This window comes from Brachionichthys hirsutus, chromosome 22, assembly GCF_040956055.1.
Source record: "Brachionichthys hirsutus isolate HB-005 chromosome 22, CSIRO-AGI_Bhir_v1, whole genome shotgun sequence".
NCBI classification, from domain to species: Eukaryota; Metazoa; Chordata; class Actinopteri; order Lophiiformes; family Brachionichthyidae; genus Brachionichthys; species Brachionichthys hirsutus.
This window is the reverse complement of record NC_090918.1, coordinates 6,151,695-6,168,158: the sequence shown is the minus strand read 5'-3', so window position 1 is coordinate 6,168,158 and position 16,464 is coordinate 6,151,695. Positions and strand designations below refer to the sequence as shown.

General features: G+C 49.6%; 2 protein-coding genes across 2 annotated transcripts; one reads left to right on the top strand and one right to left on the bottom strand.

Moving 5' to 3' along the window:
- The first annotated feature begins 224 nt into the window (after positions 1–224).
- On the top strand, positions 225–5,830 carry LOC137910781 (prickle-like protein 1). Its single transcript, XM_068755189.1, has 7 exons — positions 225–410; positions 899–1,012; positions 2,187–2,324; positions 3,215–3,418; positions 3,522–3,708; positions 3,806–4,804; positions 4,884–5,830. The coding sequence occupies exons 1-7, from the start codon at positions 225–227 to the stop codon at positions 5,828–5,830; spliced, it is 2,775 nt and encodes a 924-aa protein (XP_068611290.1).
- Positions 5,831–7,241: 1,411 nt separating this feature from the next.
- Positions 7,242–15,656, bottom strand: pphln1 (periphilin 1). The gene is made up of 10 exons (XM_068755547.1): positions 15,486–15,656; positions 15,101–15,310; positions 14,879–14,940; positions 14,088–14,204; positions 13,761–13,939; positions 13,352–13,438; positions 12,472–12,507; positions 11,673–11,728; positions 9,569–9,709; positions 7,242–7,514 (listed from the first exon to the last, which is right to left on the bottom strand). Exons 1-10 carry the CDS (start codon positions 15,654–15,656, stop codon positions 7,242–7,244), a joined length of 1,332 nt encoding a protein of 443 aa, XP_068611648.1.
- Between the last annotated feature and the right edge of the window lie 808 nt (positions 15,657–16,464).

Sequence of the window (16,464 nt, the reverse complement as noted above, 5' to 3'; positions counted from 1 at the left end):
GAAACATGAAGAGATGAAGTTTAAAAATAATTGATGGGATTGCTGGAAGATACACATTTACCTACCTGATCTAGGATTTTGTAAGGGATTATATATATCTATAAATATAATCCCTTACATACGATCAAGCAAACAGAGATGGGATTAAAAAAAGCAATTAGAGGTAGGTTGGGTAAATGCAATTCCTAAATCTTCTGTTTTTTTATCCGCAGCACTTGCGTGCGATGAACCTGGAGCGCGGTGAAAGAGGGGAGCGAACGTCTCCTCGAGGGCCAGAGATGGAGCCTCGTGCCGGGGGGAAGGCGGGGAAGATGTCCCTGGGCTTCCAGAGGAGCTCCACCTCGGATGACGACTCCGGGTGTGCGTTGGAGGAGTACGCGTGGGTGCCACCGGGTGTTCGGGCAGAGCAGGCACGTCTTTAGGATGTTCAAACTTTCATATGTTCTGTCCATTTTGTATCAGGATTGGATTATGGGAACACGGAAAAAATTCATCCCACCTTGAAAGACACCTTTTTTTCATGGAAATACATGATGACTAGATTTTCCTATTCCCCAGGAATGATTCTAGACAAACATCAACATTTCCAGTGCAGCGATTTTGCATTCAGGCGCCTGTGACTGGACTGAGATTGACATGTTTCCTCCTCAGCAGTATGAAACAAGGACTCGTAAGGCCCCCGGCCTTGCCGCCCCGATCCTCTGCCTGACAGAAAAGGAAAACACACACACGTCTCTCTTCTGCGAGGTCTAATGGACTGTTAGAGAAAAAGAACGACAGAGCAGCCCTTTTAAAATATCCCATTCCAAGAGGCTGGCGACACATCCTCTTACGTCCTGACAGAACTCTGCTTACCAACCAACCTGTCTTCTAAATTTCATATCGTCTTGCTTGGCAGGTCCAGATGTATTTTTCCTGTCTGCCCGAGGAAAAGGTGCCGTACGTCAACAGCCCCGGAGAGAAGCACCGGGTTCGACAGCTCCTCTACCAGCTGCCGCCACACGACAACGAGGTAAAGCTGGCGAGGGTCTGCCTCCACCTCTGTGAGGGCGTTGGAGGAAGTACCAAAATACACATTTCAATTACTTCGGCGCTAATCCGTACACCTGAATTGCGCCTTTTTGCACCCACGGGAAGAACGTACAAACTCCGCACAGATAGGATTCAAACCCCAGTACCTTACTGCTGCAAGGCGACAGCGCTAACCACCACGCCACCGCTGGGTAAAGCCAGAACGATCTTGCTAACTTTTCCTAGTAAAGTTAAAACGATGGACACGTTCCTTCAACAAACGTCTTGTGATGCTAAAACAAACGCAACTTGTTTCGTAGTTTTATGGCGCGTAAACCAGCAACTCCTTTCACGTCTGCTTTAATGGCGTTTACCTTCGGAGATATGGTGGACGGTTATCGCCAGAGGGGACGGGGGCGAGGACGATGGGGGGGGGGGGGACTACTGTCTCACAGAGCTAGAAGGACACACAATAGGAACTCAGTGTTTGACTGGGACGTTTTATGACGTTTGCCGGCGGAGACAAACCGACGGAGGGTTCCTTGCGTAATTGTGACTTTAGTCGGAGAAACCATCGGTGTGTGTCGAGTGAGAGGAAGAAAGTGAGCGAAGGGATGAGCCGGCTGGCGTGACGGCTCTGGCACTTCATCGGGACCTTCATCGCCGTCTCTAAGCGGAGGAAGGCTTTGTGTACCGCCCAGTCCAACCTTTCAGCGCGGCCTTCAGAGAGGAATTCGCTTAATTAGACCCCTTTCTAGCCGTACGCGGAACGGCGTGTGACGCACTCTCTGAAGTTCAAAGCCTGACGTGCAAACCGCAGCAGCGTTGGAAGGATGTGCCACTTGGTTTTCTTCTTCTTCTGAGCCTCCCACGGAACCCGCAGCCTTAAAGAGTCTCCTCAGATCCTGAAAGAGTAAAATGTTTGGAATTATGTGGAAATCTTTATCTGGATTTTGAGGTTGAAGAATTTGCTGACTGATGCATGCTTTGTGACAATAGCTTGCAAAGAACTGGATTTGCTCGTGAAATCCAAAGAAGCATGCGCGCCATGCTAACTCTCAAAAAGAAAACTTCGCTTGATTCCCACCTGGTCAGGCGCTGCAACCACCAGTGCTAGTGTGCAGATGCACTGGCCTTCCTAAACGCCACTCATCCCTCGCTTCTGTCCTCACCAGGTGCGTTACTGTCGCTCCCTGACTGAGGAGGAAAAGAGGGAGCTCCAAATGTTCAGTGCCCAGAGGAAAAGGGAGGCGCTGGGAAGAGGAACACCCAAGATCCTGCCCCGAGCCCTGCAACACACCCGCTGTGAAAATGTAGGCGCTACACGTGGATATCCATCATCCTAAACACACACACACACACACACGTGGGCCACTTGCATCATTTAGTGCTCATATGGCCATAAAGTAAACTATTATTACAAGGAAACCGACTTCTTGTGGGTGTTTTTTATCAAGCGGCGAACAACCGCTAGCCAATCCCAGCATAGCCCAAGGCACAATCCGCATTGGCTAATAGCGATAGCTTTAATCACGGACATAAACTTCCTCATTAGGGAGCGAGGGGAAGTGAGGAAATTGGGAAGCTCAGGCTCAAGCCGAGCGGAGACGCCAGGTCCTCGGGAGGAGCTTGGCACGTTGCCTGCCACCCATATTTATCTCAGCATGACGGGGTTAAAAAAACCAACAACGTACAGGTTAACATGTACCTTACTTTTTCCAAACAAGACACAGTGTGTGTGTGTGTGTGTGTGTTAATTTCACCTCTTTTGGTTTACAGTAATTACAAACAGCTTAGCTCAATGTGGCCTCAACGATGCAAAGGCCACGCCCACATACGTCAAAATCACCCACAGGAATGCTAACGGGCTGTACGTGTGCACGTGCTTTGAAAACGCGCACTGTGACTCAATAACCGCTCACCCGTGAGCACACCTGCAGTGCGTGCGCGTGCACAATGGTCAAGGCTATTTTTTTTTTGCCCATTCTGGCGCTAATAGTTAACAGCTGGGCACGCTATCTCGTAGCTGCCGACAGGCATCCCATGCCTTCGCTGGGTTATATAAAGACTCGATTGCGCGTTCAGACACGGCCTGCCGATCCCAGAGGAGTCATTCAATCTTTAGGACAAAGGTCGAACTCTATTCTGTTTTAAATGCTGTCCAAATGTTTCAACAACAATCTCATTTGTGTTTGCCTGCCAGTGCGATGGCGGCATCAATGGAGGAGAGATGGCCATCTTTGCCTCCAGGGCGGGGCCGAGCCCTTGCTGGCACCCGGCGTGCTTCGTGTGCGCGACGTGTCAAGAGCTTCTGGTGGATCTGATTTACTTCCATCAAAATGGAAAGGTCCTCTGCGGAAGGCACCAAGCTGAGCTTCTCAAACCGCGGTGCTCTTCCTGTGACGAGGTAAGATGCGGAAACAGTACTACTACTACAAAGTAAAGTAGTAGTACTAGTAAGTCCAAACAGACCCAGAGATGTACCACATGGTTTGCATATTTCCCTTTAGATCATATTCTCAGACGAATGCACTGAAGCAGAGGGTCGTCACTGGCACATGAAGCACTTTGCCTGTTTCGAGTGTGAGACCATGCTAGGGGGTCAGCGCTACATCATGAAAGATGGCCGGCCCTACTGTTGTGGCTGCTTTGAGTCACTGTATGCAGAGTATTGTGAAGCTTGTGGTGAAAACATCGGTAAGTCGTACTTCTGAGGTGCACGGCATTTTCTAAAGATTGCTCGGATTCTCGAAGTGCCTACTAAGATGCGCCGCTTCTCTTTATCTCCTTGCAGGGGTTGACCATGCCCAGATGACCTATGAAGGAGTCCACTGGCATGCCACCGACCAGTGCTTCTGTTGTGCCCAGTGCAAGACGTCACTGCTGGGTTGTCCCTTCCTGCCGAAGCAGGGCCGCATCTACTGCTCAAAGGCCTGCAGCCAGGGGGAGGACATCCATGCCTCCGACTCCTCTGATTCGGCCTTCCAGTCTGCCCGTTCACGCGAATCAAGGCGTAGCGTTCGCATGGGGAAGAGCAGCAGGCCTGCCGAACAGTGGAGGCAGTCTCAATTGTTCAACCCCCCTGCCGCTGTCCCCTCATTTGAGAATGAATTCGGGGACGTGGAGGGCGGCGGCGATGCGCATTGTGACATTGGTATTGTAGGACGCAAGCTGGCCCATCTAGGCCTGGAGAGAGAGAGGCTATGGAGAGAGCGAGAGGAGCAGGACGGCGGAGAGGAGGACCCAGAGGAGTGGGCACAGCATGAGGATTACATGACTCAGCTCCTGCTCAAGTTCGGTGACCGCGGGATGTTGCATCAACTTCAGCAGCCATCCCTAAAGCCTCTCAGCCCAAGCAATGACAGAAACAGACTAATAACTGTCTCTGACCCATGGCTAAAGCCTGATGCTACATCTGTTGGGGTTAAGGCCTCTTCTCCAACCCCTGCGAGTCCCACCCAGAGTCAGACTTCCCAGCAATCTCGGCCCAGCAGCAGCAGCAGCCCTGGACTAATGAGCAAAAAGCACCTGCCTGAAACGTACTGGGCCCAATCTCAGGATGGAATGGGAGACTCTGCCTATGGAAGTCATCCCGGTCCTGCAAGTGCTCGGAAGATCCAAGAGCTTGAGTTGGACCAGGATCAGGAGCAGTCCGGGACAAGAAGACCGGCCTTTTGGCAGGACACCAGGCAGTGGTACGAAGACTCCCTTGAGTGCATTGCTGATGAGCTGAGGAAAGTGGAGCAAGGTGCTGGAGACTCAATGGACTCCCTGGCACTCTCAAACATCACTGGTAAGGAGATTACGTGTGTTCATTGGAGTGCTAAGTTCCTTTCAAATGTCCAATACTCATCGCGTCTTTTCCTTTTTAGGTGCATCGGTGGATGGCGACGGCAGAGACAGAGCTATGGTTTACGCTCTTGCGACGCAGGACCCAGCAGCGGCCGACGACTGCGAGAAGATGAGCAACATGGGGACCTTTAACTCATCTCACCACCACAGCGATAACTCGCTCGACCTTAACACGGAGAAGGACGATGAGGAGCAAGCAGCGACGAGGGGAGGCACACCGGGAGGACGTCACTCGTTGTCCCCGCATTCGGAGGTCCTCCCTCCCTCGTTCGTCCACGCACCGGCTCTCAGGAGGAGCAGGTCCCAGTCCAGGCCTCCTCAGATGGTTAAGTTCGCCGAAGACACCGTGGATAACGGGTATAACGACGGCTTCGATATCGATGTCCGAAAGCACCCAATGAGTGAGAGACCTCAGCGGAGGGTGTTCTGCTCAGATCAGGTGGGCCAAGACAGAAGCCGCCCAACAAGCCACCATGGGCGCAGCCGGCAACAACACCATCGACAAAGTCGGCGCCACAGGAGCCGCAAAACCCGCTCGGACAACAACCTTCACGTGGTGCCTTTGGAGAAAGCGCAGCGGCCGTATGAGCCCAGGCAGCAGGGTCCGGCTAGCCGCCCCTGTGGCGGCATGCTCTTACAGCACCCTGCACACAGGCTGCCTTTGGCTTACCCCCAGAGCCGATGTGACTATGCCCCTAAAGGCTCAGCTCAAGTAGACTCACGGTTTGAGCATTTCTTGGGTCTCTACAGAGACGAGGATGACTGTTGCTCCACTTGCTCTTCGTCGTCGTCCGACTCCGAGGAGGAGGGCTTCTTCCTGGGCCAGCCAATCCCTCAGCCTCGAGGAGCCGGTCGCTACTACGCCGAAGATTACGCGACGAGGGTCACAGCCCTCTCCTCGCAGAGCAACGGTTCACAGACTGGGCGCAGAAAGAGCCCCAGATCCAAAAACTGCATCATCTCTTAACAGATCAGCGTGTATTTCTATTATTAACTGCGACGACACGAAGAAATGAAGTTAGGTAATTGAGGTTTTTGAAAATCCAATCTGGTTTTTGAGATAACCCATATGCATTAAGGCCAAATTTCAAGATGCATATCCTTGTTTAGGCCATAATCTCCTAAAGGAGAACTCATTTTATCCTAAAAACGGTTGAACCAGCAGATGTCTTTAGCTCCCATTAAGATGCATTAGCTGGTATGATTTGGAAGCCTTTCATATACAGCGTGGACTGAATTATAAACAGTACAGCGATGGCTGAATTGTGATAAGAATTTGTACTTAAAAAAAAAGAAATTGTGTTCAGTAAAAGATTTCGTTTGTGTGTATTAAAACGGAAAACACACGGAGGTTGAGAAGGTAGAATTAGAAACAAACCAAATAATTATTTAATGCATAATAGTACAAAATGTTAATGTACATACTAAGTTAAGATTTTAATACTTGTATTTTTATATCTGTGCTTTTGCAGAATTTTGTTTTAAGTATTATATATACGCCGGTATATATATAAATACTACTTGAGCAACAGAAGGTGCCACCTCATAAACCCTTCACAGTAAAGTGCCATGTTACTCTGTAACCCGTGTATTATAAACATATATCCCAACAAGCTCGCTATCGGTATTTAAAGATATTAACCTACTGGAAGCAACGCCTGCATTTCCCATATTCAGCCGATCTGCTCACAACCCTTGCTCTGATGTAACCGACTAAACGCTTCGTGATGTAAAGACACTCGCAATAAATAATCCTTCTCTTCTCACACGTACTTGTGCCGTGTTTGGTTTTAAGTCGTCCAGGTGGACGCAAGTCACAAAGGCCGACGAAGAAGAATCGACTGGACTCGTTTAAGTCGGGTTGAGGTTCCGATTTCATCGTACAGAAGACAAAAAGGAATCGAGTTAACATTTACAAACCGTACAAATTTAATGCAGAACTGCACATTTAGCAGCACCAGGTTGTACAATTATCTGTCTGCTACAAAAAAAAAAACAAGTACAAAAAAAAAACATAATCTCAGTTTCCTTTTGCAGAGAGGTTCGGACGCGCCGACCGGCTCCACACTTCGGTGCCCGGCGGCTTTTTAAATAAAACCATGCTTTTTGTTCTTCCACATTTAATAGAAAACCCAACAAACATTTCAGAGTGAACATTTTTAACCGTGAAGTCAACAGTCTATTCCCGACTAACGCCGTTCATCGCCACACTGCGAAGCAGCGCCGTCCTCCTTGCTGCGCCGCTTTTTCAGGCCGCCGTTGGAACTGCTTCGCTTCCAGCAAGCCGCAATGTCTCCCAACGCGTTTGTGTCCAGAAGTCCACCCCCCACCCCCCCCGGCCATCGTCAGTGTCACAGAGAGCCGATCGGGTCGGCGCGTCAGTAAGAGGAGCTGTGATTGACTCCCGTTTTTGACAGTTTATGACTCGTCGGGGTCATGGACGGAGTGGTGGAGTCGCAGACCGACGGCTCCGGCTGCCGGACCGCCTCGTCCAGCTCGCTGATGAAATGTTTGAGGTCCTCCAGGCAACGTTCCCGGAGCTCCCCGAGGTTCTCCCTGAGAGGAACCTGCAGCTGCTTCTCTAGGTTGGGGTCTTTGGCCACCAGCATCTTGACCACCATGCCGAACGTCTCGCAGTCCTGGCGGTACACCTGGAGGAGGGACAGGAATAAAAGGAGTCAACGTTTCTTCCAAAAAAGACACTCGGAACTCATCAGTATGACGAAGAGCAAAGCGAAGCGTCCGCACGCAGATGTCAAACACCACCGAGCTCTTTAAATGAGAAGGTCGTTTCCTTCCTCCTCCACTTATCACTAGAGTGTAAATGGCCCCGCGTCGTTGACCAAGGGCCGATCATTCCGGCGTTAACGCGCACCAGGCAGTGTCAAAGTTGAAAACGGGCCCTTTATGTAGGAAGGAGCCACCAACAAAGCAATAAAAGCAACGTTTCAAAGGCGGCATAAAAGCAGCGTTAGAGGGGACAATGAGGAAGAGGTATCGCTATCGCCGTTTGGCGGGGGGGGGGGGGCTGCCATTTCACGCCGAGCCTCAAATGTCTCATAAAACAATGTAAGGGAGCCCGGTGCTGCCACGTAGACGGCGCTTTACAAAATGTCAACATAAATATCCGTTTCCAGCACATGAGAAGGGAAGATATCCGGCACCCGAGCCGGGAGGAATTCTTCATACCTATATCGGATTGCATTTTCTCACTCGCTTCAGACGTGGAGGAGATGAAACGAGTGGCTTTTAGCAAACCAATCGTCCGGCGTCCAACGAGACTCTTAGCATCCACTCGAACAGGCCGATAAGAACTCGTCTGGACACGAGAGAAAGCTATTTCTAGTTTACAATGTGCTGAAAACGCACTTCCTGAGATCCCCTCCCTTGTTATCCCAATCAGGAAGGAAAGGACCCGGCTCTCGAGTACGAGGTGGGGTCGCTCCCGAATTGTCTCCAGCTTGTGAGGCGCTATATGTGAGCCTGATTGGCTGTTGAGTCTAGTTCTAAAAACAATATCTCATAATAATACACCCCATTGACGTCGGTCCTCGAGGCAAATTTATCTCCATTTCCGCAACAAATGAAATAAAAATCAAAGCTGGACCGTTTATCGCCTCTCACGCCTCGTCACCACCCAGTTGGTCTTTACTGCAGCCAAAGTCAACGCCGACGGGTTCGGGTTGAATCTGCGGCCCGATTTCACTTAGCAAGACAAACACGGGGCGAGGCGGCTGGCGTGGCGCTGCCCGGCACGCAGTCTGGCCAGTGATGGAGCGGTTCTGGACGTGGGCGTGTTTGCGTCCGTGCATTTAAAGAGATGGCGAGACCAGATTGGGGCGGGGCAAGCCGAACATCTGGCGGTGAGCTCGTCAGGCGGGTGAACGAAAAGGCGCTGCTGCTTCAGGCTGCATCACATAGAGCTCAAATGAACATGCGGAGACACAGATGGTGGTGTGTGTGTGTGTGTGTGTGTGTGGGGGGGGGGTCTGAAGCTGCAGCGTCAGCAGAAACAGCAGCAGCGCCATAACGGACTATAGGCTCTGTGGCGCAGCTATACGTGAGCTCAGTGTGCGCTCCAGGGCAGGGCTGGCTCAGGTTTAATGGTCCCAGTAAAGCAGCGGTAGTGCTTACTGGTGCAGGAATGGCCTTCATTAGATAACCGAGCGGCGCTGGTGCCTCCGGCCCGGGGCGGTTTCAGCTCTGTTAAATAGTCGACCCCCCCAATTTATTGTTTGGGGCAAACTAATAGGGTGTCTCTGCTTTACTTCGAGCATTTCTGTCCATAAAACCAGTATTTCCATTATGCAGGCCTTACGTGTGTGTGTGTGTGTGTGTGTGTGTGCGTGTGCGTGTGGCAGATGACTCGCTGAGAGGAGTGTTAAACCGGTCCTGGTCCGAATCCGACCAGAAAGCTGCTCCATGGATGCACAGCAGCGTGTGTAAGTTGACATTTATAGAAAAAGTCGCACCAAATTCCAACGTTTCAGAGCAGGGATGGTTGCAAATCTAAAAAAAAAAAGACATTTTTGCTGACTGAGGTTCAAAAACACAAACACACTCGTGAGAAATGAAAAAGATTGTTGCCTGAAGCAGAGTTGATAAATCGCAGCGAGTTAATGGCCTTGGAGAACTCTCATTAGCCGACTTGTCTTACCCCCCCCCCCCCGAATTCCATCAGAGCTGGGATGAGTTGGACCGGTACCTTCTCGATCTCCTGAGCCTTGCCGCTGATGGCCAGGGCTCGCCTTTCCTGAAAGTTGTCCGCAGTCGACTTTTGGCTCTCCTCTACGACCGGAGCCACCGCCGGCTCCTCTTTCTCCCCCTCTGCAGGATGGCTCTCCTCCTAAAATGTAGAGGGGGGGGGGGAATGAGACCACGGCTCAATTTCTTTCACTCATTTCCTGATACTATTAGAGTTGAAGGCGAGGGAAGGGGACCGCCCAGCCATGACTACAATCCAGGGTTACATTAAGGGAGACCGAGTCGGGCTGCATCTCTGATTGGCTGAGGAAAGCGATTACGGGCGATGGCATCGGGACGCCGCGTGTGGTCTGAAATAAAACACACAACCCGTAAAGCATCGGCCAGTGACTCCCGCTTCCAATCGCCAACCTACAACTCGCTTAAACCGAGAGAACGTTTTTATTATTGTTATTTTTTAAATCCCCGTCTGACTCTTCAGCTCGCTGGACGCGACCCAATTCCCAGGCGACGTCACCGTCAGTACCGAGCTCGGCAGAGAGACACCGTGTGCTGATTGGGCTCAAATGAAATGTCATCTGCTGGGAGGGGACGGGGTAATCCCCTCTTTCATTATAATGCTAAAAAGGAATGGAAGGCTATTAGAGCGCAAGCACCCCCCCCCCCCCCCACACTCAGGAAACCCGCTTATCCCGGTGAACTGTGGCAGAAGGCCGGCACTTTAACAGTTGGTCCGGCGGTGGATTCCTCTCGCTGCCACTGATGAATATATTTGGACAAAGCGGTACTATGAAATAAAAACATCGAGATGTTTTAGTACGTTAGCATGCTCAGTTAGCGCTCAGCTAATGTATGGGATTGAGGCGGATTTCTATATGCCGTTCCTTTGTGTTGGGGACCCCCCCCCCCCCAAACACAGAGGGGATCCCACAGCAGGCAGCAGCCAAGGGGGGGGGGGGCGAGTGCTGGGTTTACTGGGGCACAGTAAAAGGTTACAGGTTTGTGCCCCCAGAACACAAAACAATGCACCGGGGGGCCAGATCAAACACAGAAGGGCTGATTGGATGGCGACGGGGGTGGGTGGCTCTTGCAAAACAGTAAGAATGTTTTTCCAACATTGCAGTTTTATATGAGTTTTAGGAAGACATCAAGGGTCGTGGGATTTCTAAGGGTTCAGTAGGAGCTGCCTGGGCTTCGTCGGAATCAAGATTCAAGATTCAAGGCTGGGCTGGGCTAAAATCTCCCGACCCCACGGACTGACGAAGATTTTAATTAACGACAAATGAACACTCTCGTGTCATCAACATAGTAAATCCGTCCCATGACGGAAATGCAGCACAAAGACGAGCCGGATCAGTTTCTCACAAGCTCCAGACAACCAACCCGCCAACATCTGCTACACACTCTCCGCTAGCAGCAGTCCCTCGCGCACGTTAACAGAAAAAGGAACGGATTGTTCGCTGTGAACAGTCTAAACACACCCCGCCGAGCTCCGCCGGGACTCCTCCGGGGCTTTGCGGCTCAGATCCTGCGATAGAGCTACGACTCGAGCTACTGAATTAGCCTCTTCACTTTCTGGGTGGCCACAGCCGGACTCATTGCTCCTAATCACGCCCGATTGTATTTACGCTCCTCTGGATAGCTGGGAATAAATGACATCATCAAATCGAGAGATTATTTGCGAAACATTGGAGGGAAGATCGAGATTCTTCCTAAAAACAGTTGAATTTTTAGACTCGAGCTCTTTATGGGAGGATGGATCGTGCTTTTGGGGTGACACTTGAGCCGTCTTCCTCCTACACCATTACAAGTTTCTTGTGATTGAAGTCTGCTTACAACACAAGTAAACGAAGCACGGGCCCCGATGGCTTTATGCTCTGTGTGAGAGCCACTTTAAAATCCATTAACATACTTCAATGGGATCTAAACACCTATTAGAAGGATGGAATTTAAGACGTTCCAGATGCATCCTGCTGTACGGTGACAAAGTCCACAATGCATAATGAATAGACGGGTCCACGGACAGGGAAAAAAAAAAAAGAGAGATCGTGAAGAAGCAAAGGCTTGGGTTCCGCTCGGGGGTCATTTATTCTCCTTGCGCTCACCTTGTTTGATGTCACGCTGTGCGGGGAGCCTTCTCTTGAGAGGCCGGGAATTTTGTCTGAAGAAGAAGAAGAAAAAAAAAAGAAACATCAGCTTGACGCGGCGAGACACGAGTGAGGCGCAAAACAGCATGAGTTGGAAAAAGAAAACATCGCTCGAAAAGGCGAAGGACAGCAGGAAGTGAAGGAAGGTTGGAGAATTAGCGTGTCTGGGAAGGAAGCGAGCGAATGCTTATGGCAGCGTTCTGGAACGGCGGTGGCGTTTGGTTTCTGGCTGGTTACCCAAGATAGAACTTCTGGATCAGCGAGATGGTCAGCAATCTCTCCCCAGACCTCCACCCTCGTTTTCCCATTTGCTCTCTGACTCATTTTCTCTGAAACACAGTAGGGAGAAGCGCGAACCTCGAGGACCTCTCCATGAAACAAAAACACTCCAATGCGGAAGCTTTGGCTTCAGGAATATCCATCAGACATCCTAACCCCCCCCCCCATCCTTCCACACACGGCCCAGTGGCATCTTTATGGGGCCTGACAAAGTGGCAGACAGTGCAGGGAGGAAGGCCGGCTGCTGGACGCATTGGAAACGCTCTCTCGGGTTACCCAGGCTGGGAACAGGTTAAGTTTAACGACTGCAACCTTTTGCCCATTTCCGAAACAAATCCTCTGCGCGTCATCTCGCCTCGCTTTTAATTTGCAACGGAAATAAATGGCGAGGGGAAACAGCTCAGCGCTAGCTGCAGAACAATGAAGGAACGGCAAACTGCTGTAGCCGTCTGCAGCAGCTCTACCGGACGCCACTTACCTGCCACCCTGATCCGAGAATAAGGGTCTTCGTACCCTGCAGGGGAAACCAAATCGGAACTTCACCGACCGTGTACGAAATAAACAGGCCTTCTTAGCCCGACAGTAACCTAGCAAGCACACACCCCCCCCCCCCCCCCCCCGGTGCTTCACCGAAACATGATGGAGGACGTTATTGTCTGCTTTGAGGAGTTTCCCCATCACTCATTTAACATGTTTTGAACACACAAAAAAAGACTATTTGGCTTTATCAGCACGAATAATGTCTTTCCAAGGTTCCCAGGTTCCCAAGGCTCCGCTAAAAAAAAAAGGGCAAAACTGAAGATTTTAGTAGCTCTAAATCAGATGTTCTATCTGTAGAAATGAGGAACAAGCAGCAAACGAGGAGATACCTTAGCACTTTTTTTTTTTTTACAGTAGGTTTGATTCGAGATTAACTGCAAAGAAATGAGCTCTGTAAACCCTTACAGCGATCGAGCATGGAAGCTGATCACGTCACGATTTAGCCACGTGTCCAAAAAGTTGTTTTTCTTCAAAGTGATGCACCAAATATCACCCAAGGGTAAACGGGAAGAGACAAGGGTAACTTTCCCCATTTTGATCAAAATGTTGACTGAAGTGCTAACGTACCTCCAGCAGAGGAAGGAGAAACGGCTTTACAAAGTCACACTCAGGCACCAAGTAAGGGATCGTCTCGCTTCGGACCTGGGTCACAGAGTTCGACTTGGGGAGATTCATATTTTGATACAATTCCCTAATCGGATTCTCTCCGTGTCTTTTCATTTTATTCCCTTGAATTCTCCATCCTTCCCAGAATTCAACGACAGTCGGCTCACCGCCACCCAAGTCCGAGCTTCTTCCACGGGGCTCAATGTACAGACCCATAGTGTCATGTCCACTCTGTTGAGGAAAGAGCGCCCCCCAGAGGTGTTCCTGCACACCTGCATGACCCTCTGGACCGTCTCCACCTGGAAATCCAGTCAACCAGAATATCAGTCAGAAAAACAGTCAAGTAATAGAGGAAAATTCAGTCTGTGCAATGAACTAAACATTTTGGAGGTGACCTTCCAGAAGCTCTACCCGAATCTTAAATAAATTAAATAAAAAAGGACGCAGACCCTGCAAATCGCTTGCTTCATTTCACTTGTAATTGAACACTTTCTTAGAATCAGTCAAGTCCGATAATCACTTTTTTTTTTTATATTCCTCTATTATTGAAAGAAAGGTTTCAGCAGAATTCCTTGCTGCATCGGGGGGGGGGGGGGGGGGGGGGAACTCGCTTCTACATACTCTGGCCTTGCTGCGAGGGAAACGGCAGAGTCTTGGTTTTGTCCGGCGAGTAGCCTCTGCTGCTGACGCTGGACCCTGAGCGACTCGGGGGGGAACGGGCCACCTCACGGCGGACGGGCGACCGCTCTCTGTGAGGGGGGAACGAGGCTGCCTTTCTCCTGTAGTGATCTCTGTCCTCCCTAGAAAAGCAGCAGCAGAGGACATATTGGATTTGGGTTGGCGGTTACAAAGGCCTAAAAAATATTCGGAAGCTTTTACTCAAATACACAAATTCTCCACATCTGGTTTGGCTGCACGGAAACGGTTTAAGTGTGCGTTCACTCGTACCCTCTGTCCAGGTTGAGGATGGCTTGTACTAGTGTGTCTTCCCCGCTCTCTGGCAGGGATCTGGGTGCTGGGTAGATGCCCTGGCTTCGCACGCTATGAGGAGGCGGCGCCCGGGCGCTGAGGGGGCAAAAGCATACAAATCTGTGGTTAACTGCAGGTAAACAAAAAACAAGACGGTGTTTGATATGCAGGAAACGTACCAGTCAGCGGTTGCGTTTATTTTTCTCAGAAATAAAACAACGTTAACTTCTATGGGTGGTGTGCGATATTGATTTAACTAAGGTTACTTTTAAGCTGCCATCTGTTGCTCTTTTAAGGCCAGTAACCAGCATCCAAGCTTCCCTTCGGCCTCTTGACTGACCTCTGACCTCCACTCGTGCCAAAACCATCAGATCAACAAGCCAGAACTGACCTCGCCGCAAAGTATTTGTTTGGATTGAAAGCCATTCAGCCAGTTTAATTTGTCTTACTCTCCCTGTCCTGATTTTGTATACAAGTACAGTTTTTTTATTACTCTCTTCCAAGAAATTTAAGCTGAAAACATTGTTTTGCAACCGAATCTTCACTCCTGATTGGTGGAATGACAGTGGAGGCACACTCCTGCAGACCTTCCCACCGTCCTGACTGGAAGATTGAAACACAAACTGGTCCAGCACACAAGTTCTATTACAGCCAGTTCCAGACTGTCTAAAAAAAAGATGCCATTCAATTTGAATGACTTACACTGGGGTAATATGTGGTGACATTTTTATTTTCAAAACACAATTTTGTGACAAAGTCGAGCACTTTACCCAAACTCTACCGAACGTCCCGCGTGCTGGTCTTCTCTGGGCGCTCTGTAAGGGTAGTCCTCCTACACAGCAAGGAGGACGTATTAGAAAGAGAAAGTGACTTACAGTGGTATCTACATTATTCTAGTGTATCCAAAACACACACACACACTCTGGAATGCGGCATCTCTAAAGTTGCACATACACCATTACTGTAAAAGTGGCTGAACAAATGGAATTCACCCTTCTTGAAGGTGGAGGAGCTCTGCGTTCCGCAGGAAAATGAAGGCTGTCGCCATGGTAGCCCCGCTGGTCTTCATGGTAATTTCGTGGGCCTCCTCCATTGGGGAAAAAGCGTGGGCCCCCTTCGTAGCCACCGCGGTTATAGTCGTCCTCCGGCCTGCCAAAGGGGCCTCTTCGCTCCACTGTGCCAGCCCCCCGTGGGTACGGCCCCTAACAGGATGGGCACAATTCGTCTTCTTACTTTACTCACCGTCAAAGTAATTGTATTAACGTACAAGGAAAAAAAATAAAGATATTCCACCTTGTACGCGCATAATTTTGAATGCGATGCAAAAAAGTGATAAACAGAAGGAAATGGGACTGCGAAGTTCATTTGTACACTCACCGTCCTCTCTGGTATGAAGCGTTCCTCATATATCTCTCGTACGCTCCTATCTCTCCTGTAAGTCACTGTACAGGGCAAAGATTGACAGTTACTACACACACAGGTGATGTAATGTTCCGCTGAAAAGACAGCATTAAGTGGAACTCTTCTTTGGTAGTCGTGATTATTCATGTTGCAAAAATGAATAATCAGCGCCGAGCTTTAATGCGATTACAAAAGATGAAATTTGAATGTTTGTTTTTCTGTCCCACCGTGAAAAACATTTCTAGTTTTAACCCCTTGCAGATTGTAGCACCAAGAACATACGGTATGTCAACTTTAATACTCTAATGCCACTTGGGACACACGTTCAGTGGAAGAGCAGAAGCAATAATCAGGGGGGGGGAAATAAAACAGACAAATATCACATAGTAAAATAACACTAACTTACTTTCTGGCTCAATGACCTCAGTGAATTCTGGCGATAGAGAGAAACGCAATCTGTAAAGAGATTATAAACAGATTCAAAAACACTTTTAATCAATTTCAAAACTGCTGTTCCGAAGTCTTCATGATCAAGCCCTTAAAAAAAGAAATACGACGTGGATTACTTAATCAATGCGCCACAACAAAACCAACAACCTCTGCGTGTTTTGTCTGTGGTGTAACAATGCATGAAGTAAACAGTACTGCGACCGTGAGATGCGACCCATCCTCAGCCGGCTGAACAGATCTCCACAAAACAGCGAGAATCAGGCCGGCCGTGTTCAACAACGCAGCCGGCGAAGAGCGAGTGTGGGTGCAGAGACACTGTCAAACGAATGTACATGTCCATGAAGACAGGACGGCTAACTAGCTAATCTACGAGCTACAGATGTGCTGTTTAGTTCGCTTTAGAGGAGAGTTCACCAACCTGCACCGACGGAGCCGAAGTGTGCAGCGAAACGACGAGATCTCGGGGATATCCCGGAGGAAATCAAACGAATTTAAACGAAACTAG

Bases quoted from the DNA above. Each gene is read 5' to 3' on its own strand.
- LOC137910781 (XM_068755189.1), top strand. From the start codon at position 225: ATGAACCTGGAGCGCGGTGAAAGAGGGGAGCGAACGTCTCCTCGAGGG. The intron at 2,325-3,214 runs GTAGGCGCTACA...TTTGCCTGCCAG, and splicing joins AACACACCCGCTGTGAAAAT to TGCGATGGCGGCATCAATGG. The intron at 3,709-3,805 runs GTAAGTCGTACT...ATCTCCTTGCAG, and splicing joins AGCTTGTGGTGAAAACATCG to GGGTTGACCATGCCCAGATG.
- pphln1 (XM_068755547.1), bottom strand. From the start codon at position 15,656: ATGAATAATCACGACTACCAAAGAAGAGTTCCACTTAATGCTGTCTTT. The intron at 11,729-12,471 runs GTAAGTGGCGTC...CTTCTTCTTCAG, and splicing joins TTCTCGGATCAGGGTGGCAG to ACAAAATTCCCGGCCTCTCA. The intron at 9,710-11,672 runs GTGAGCGCAAGG...TCTACATTTTAG, and splicing joins ACAGCGTGACATCAAACAAG to GAGGAGAGCCATCCTGCAGA.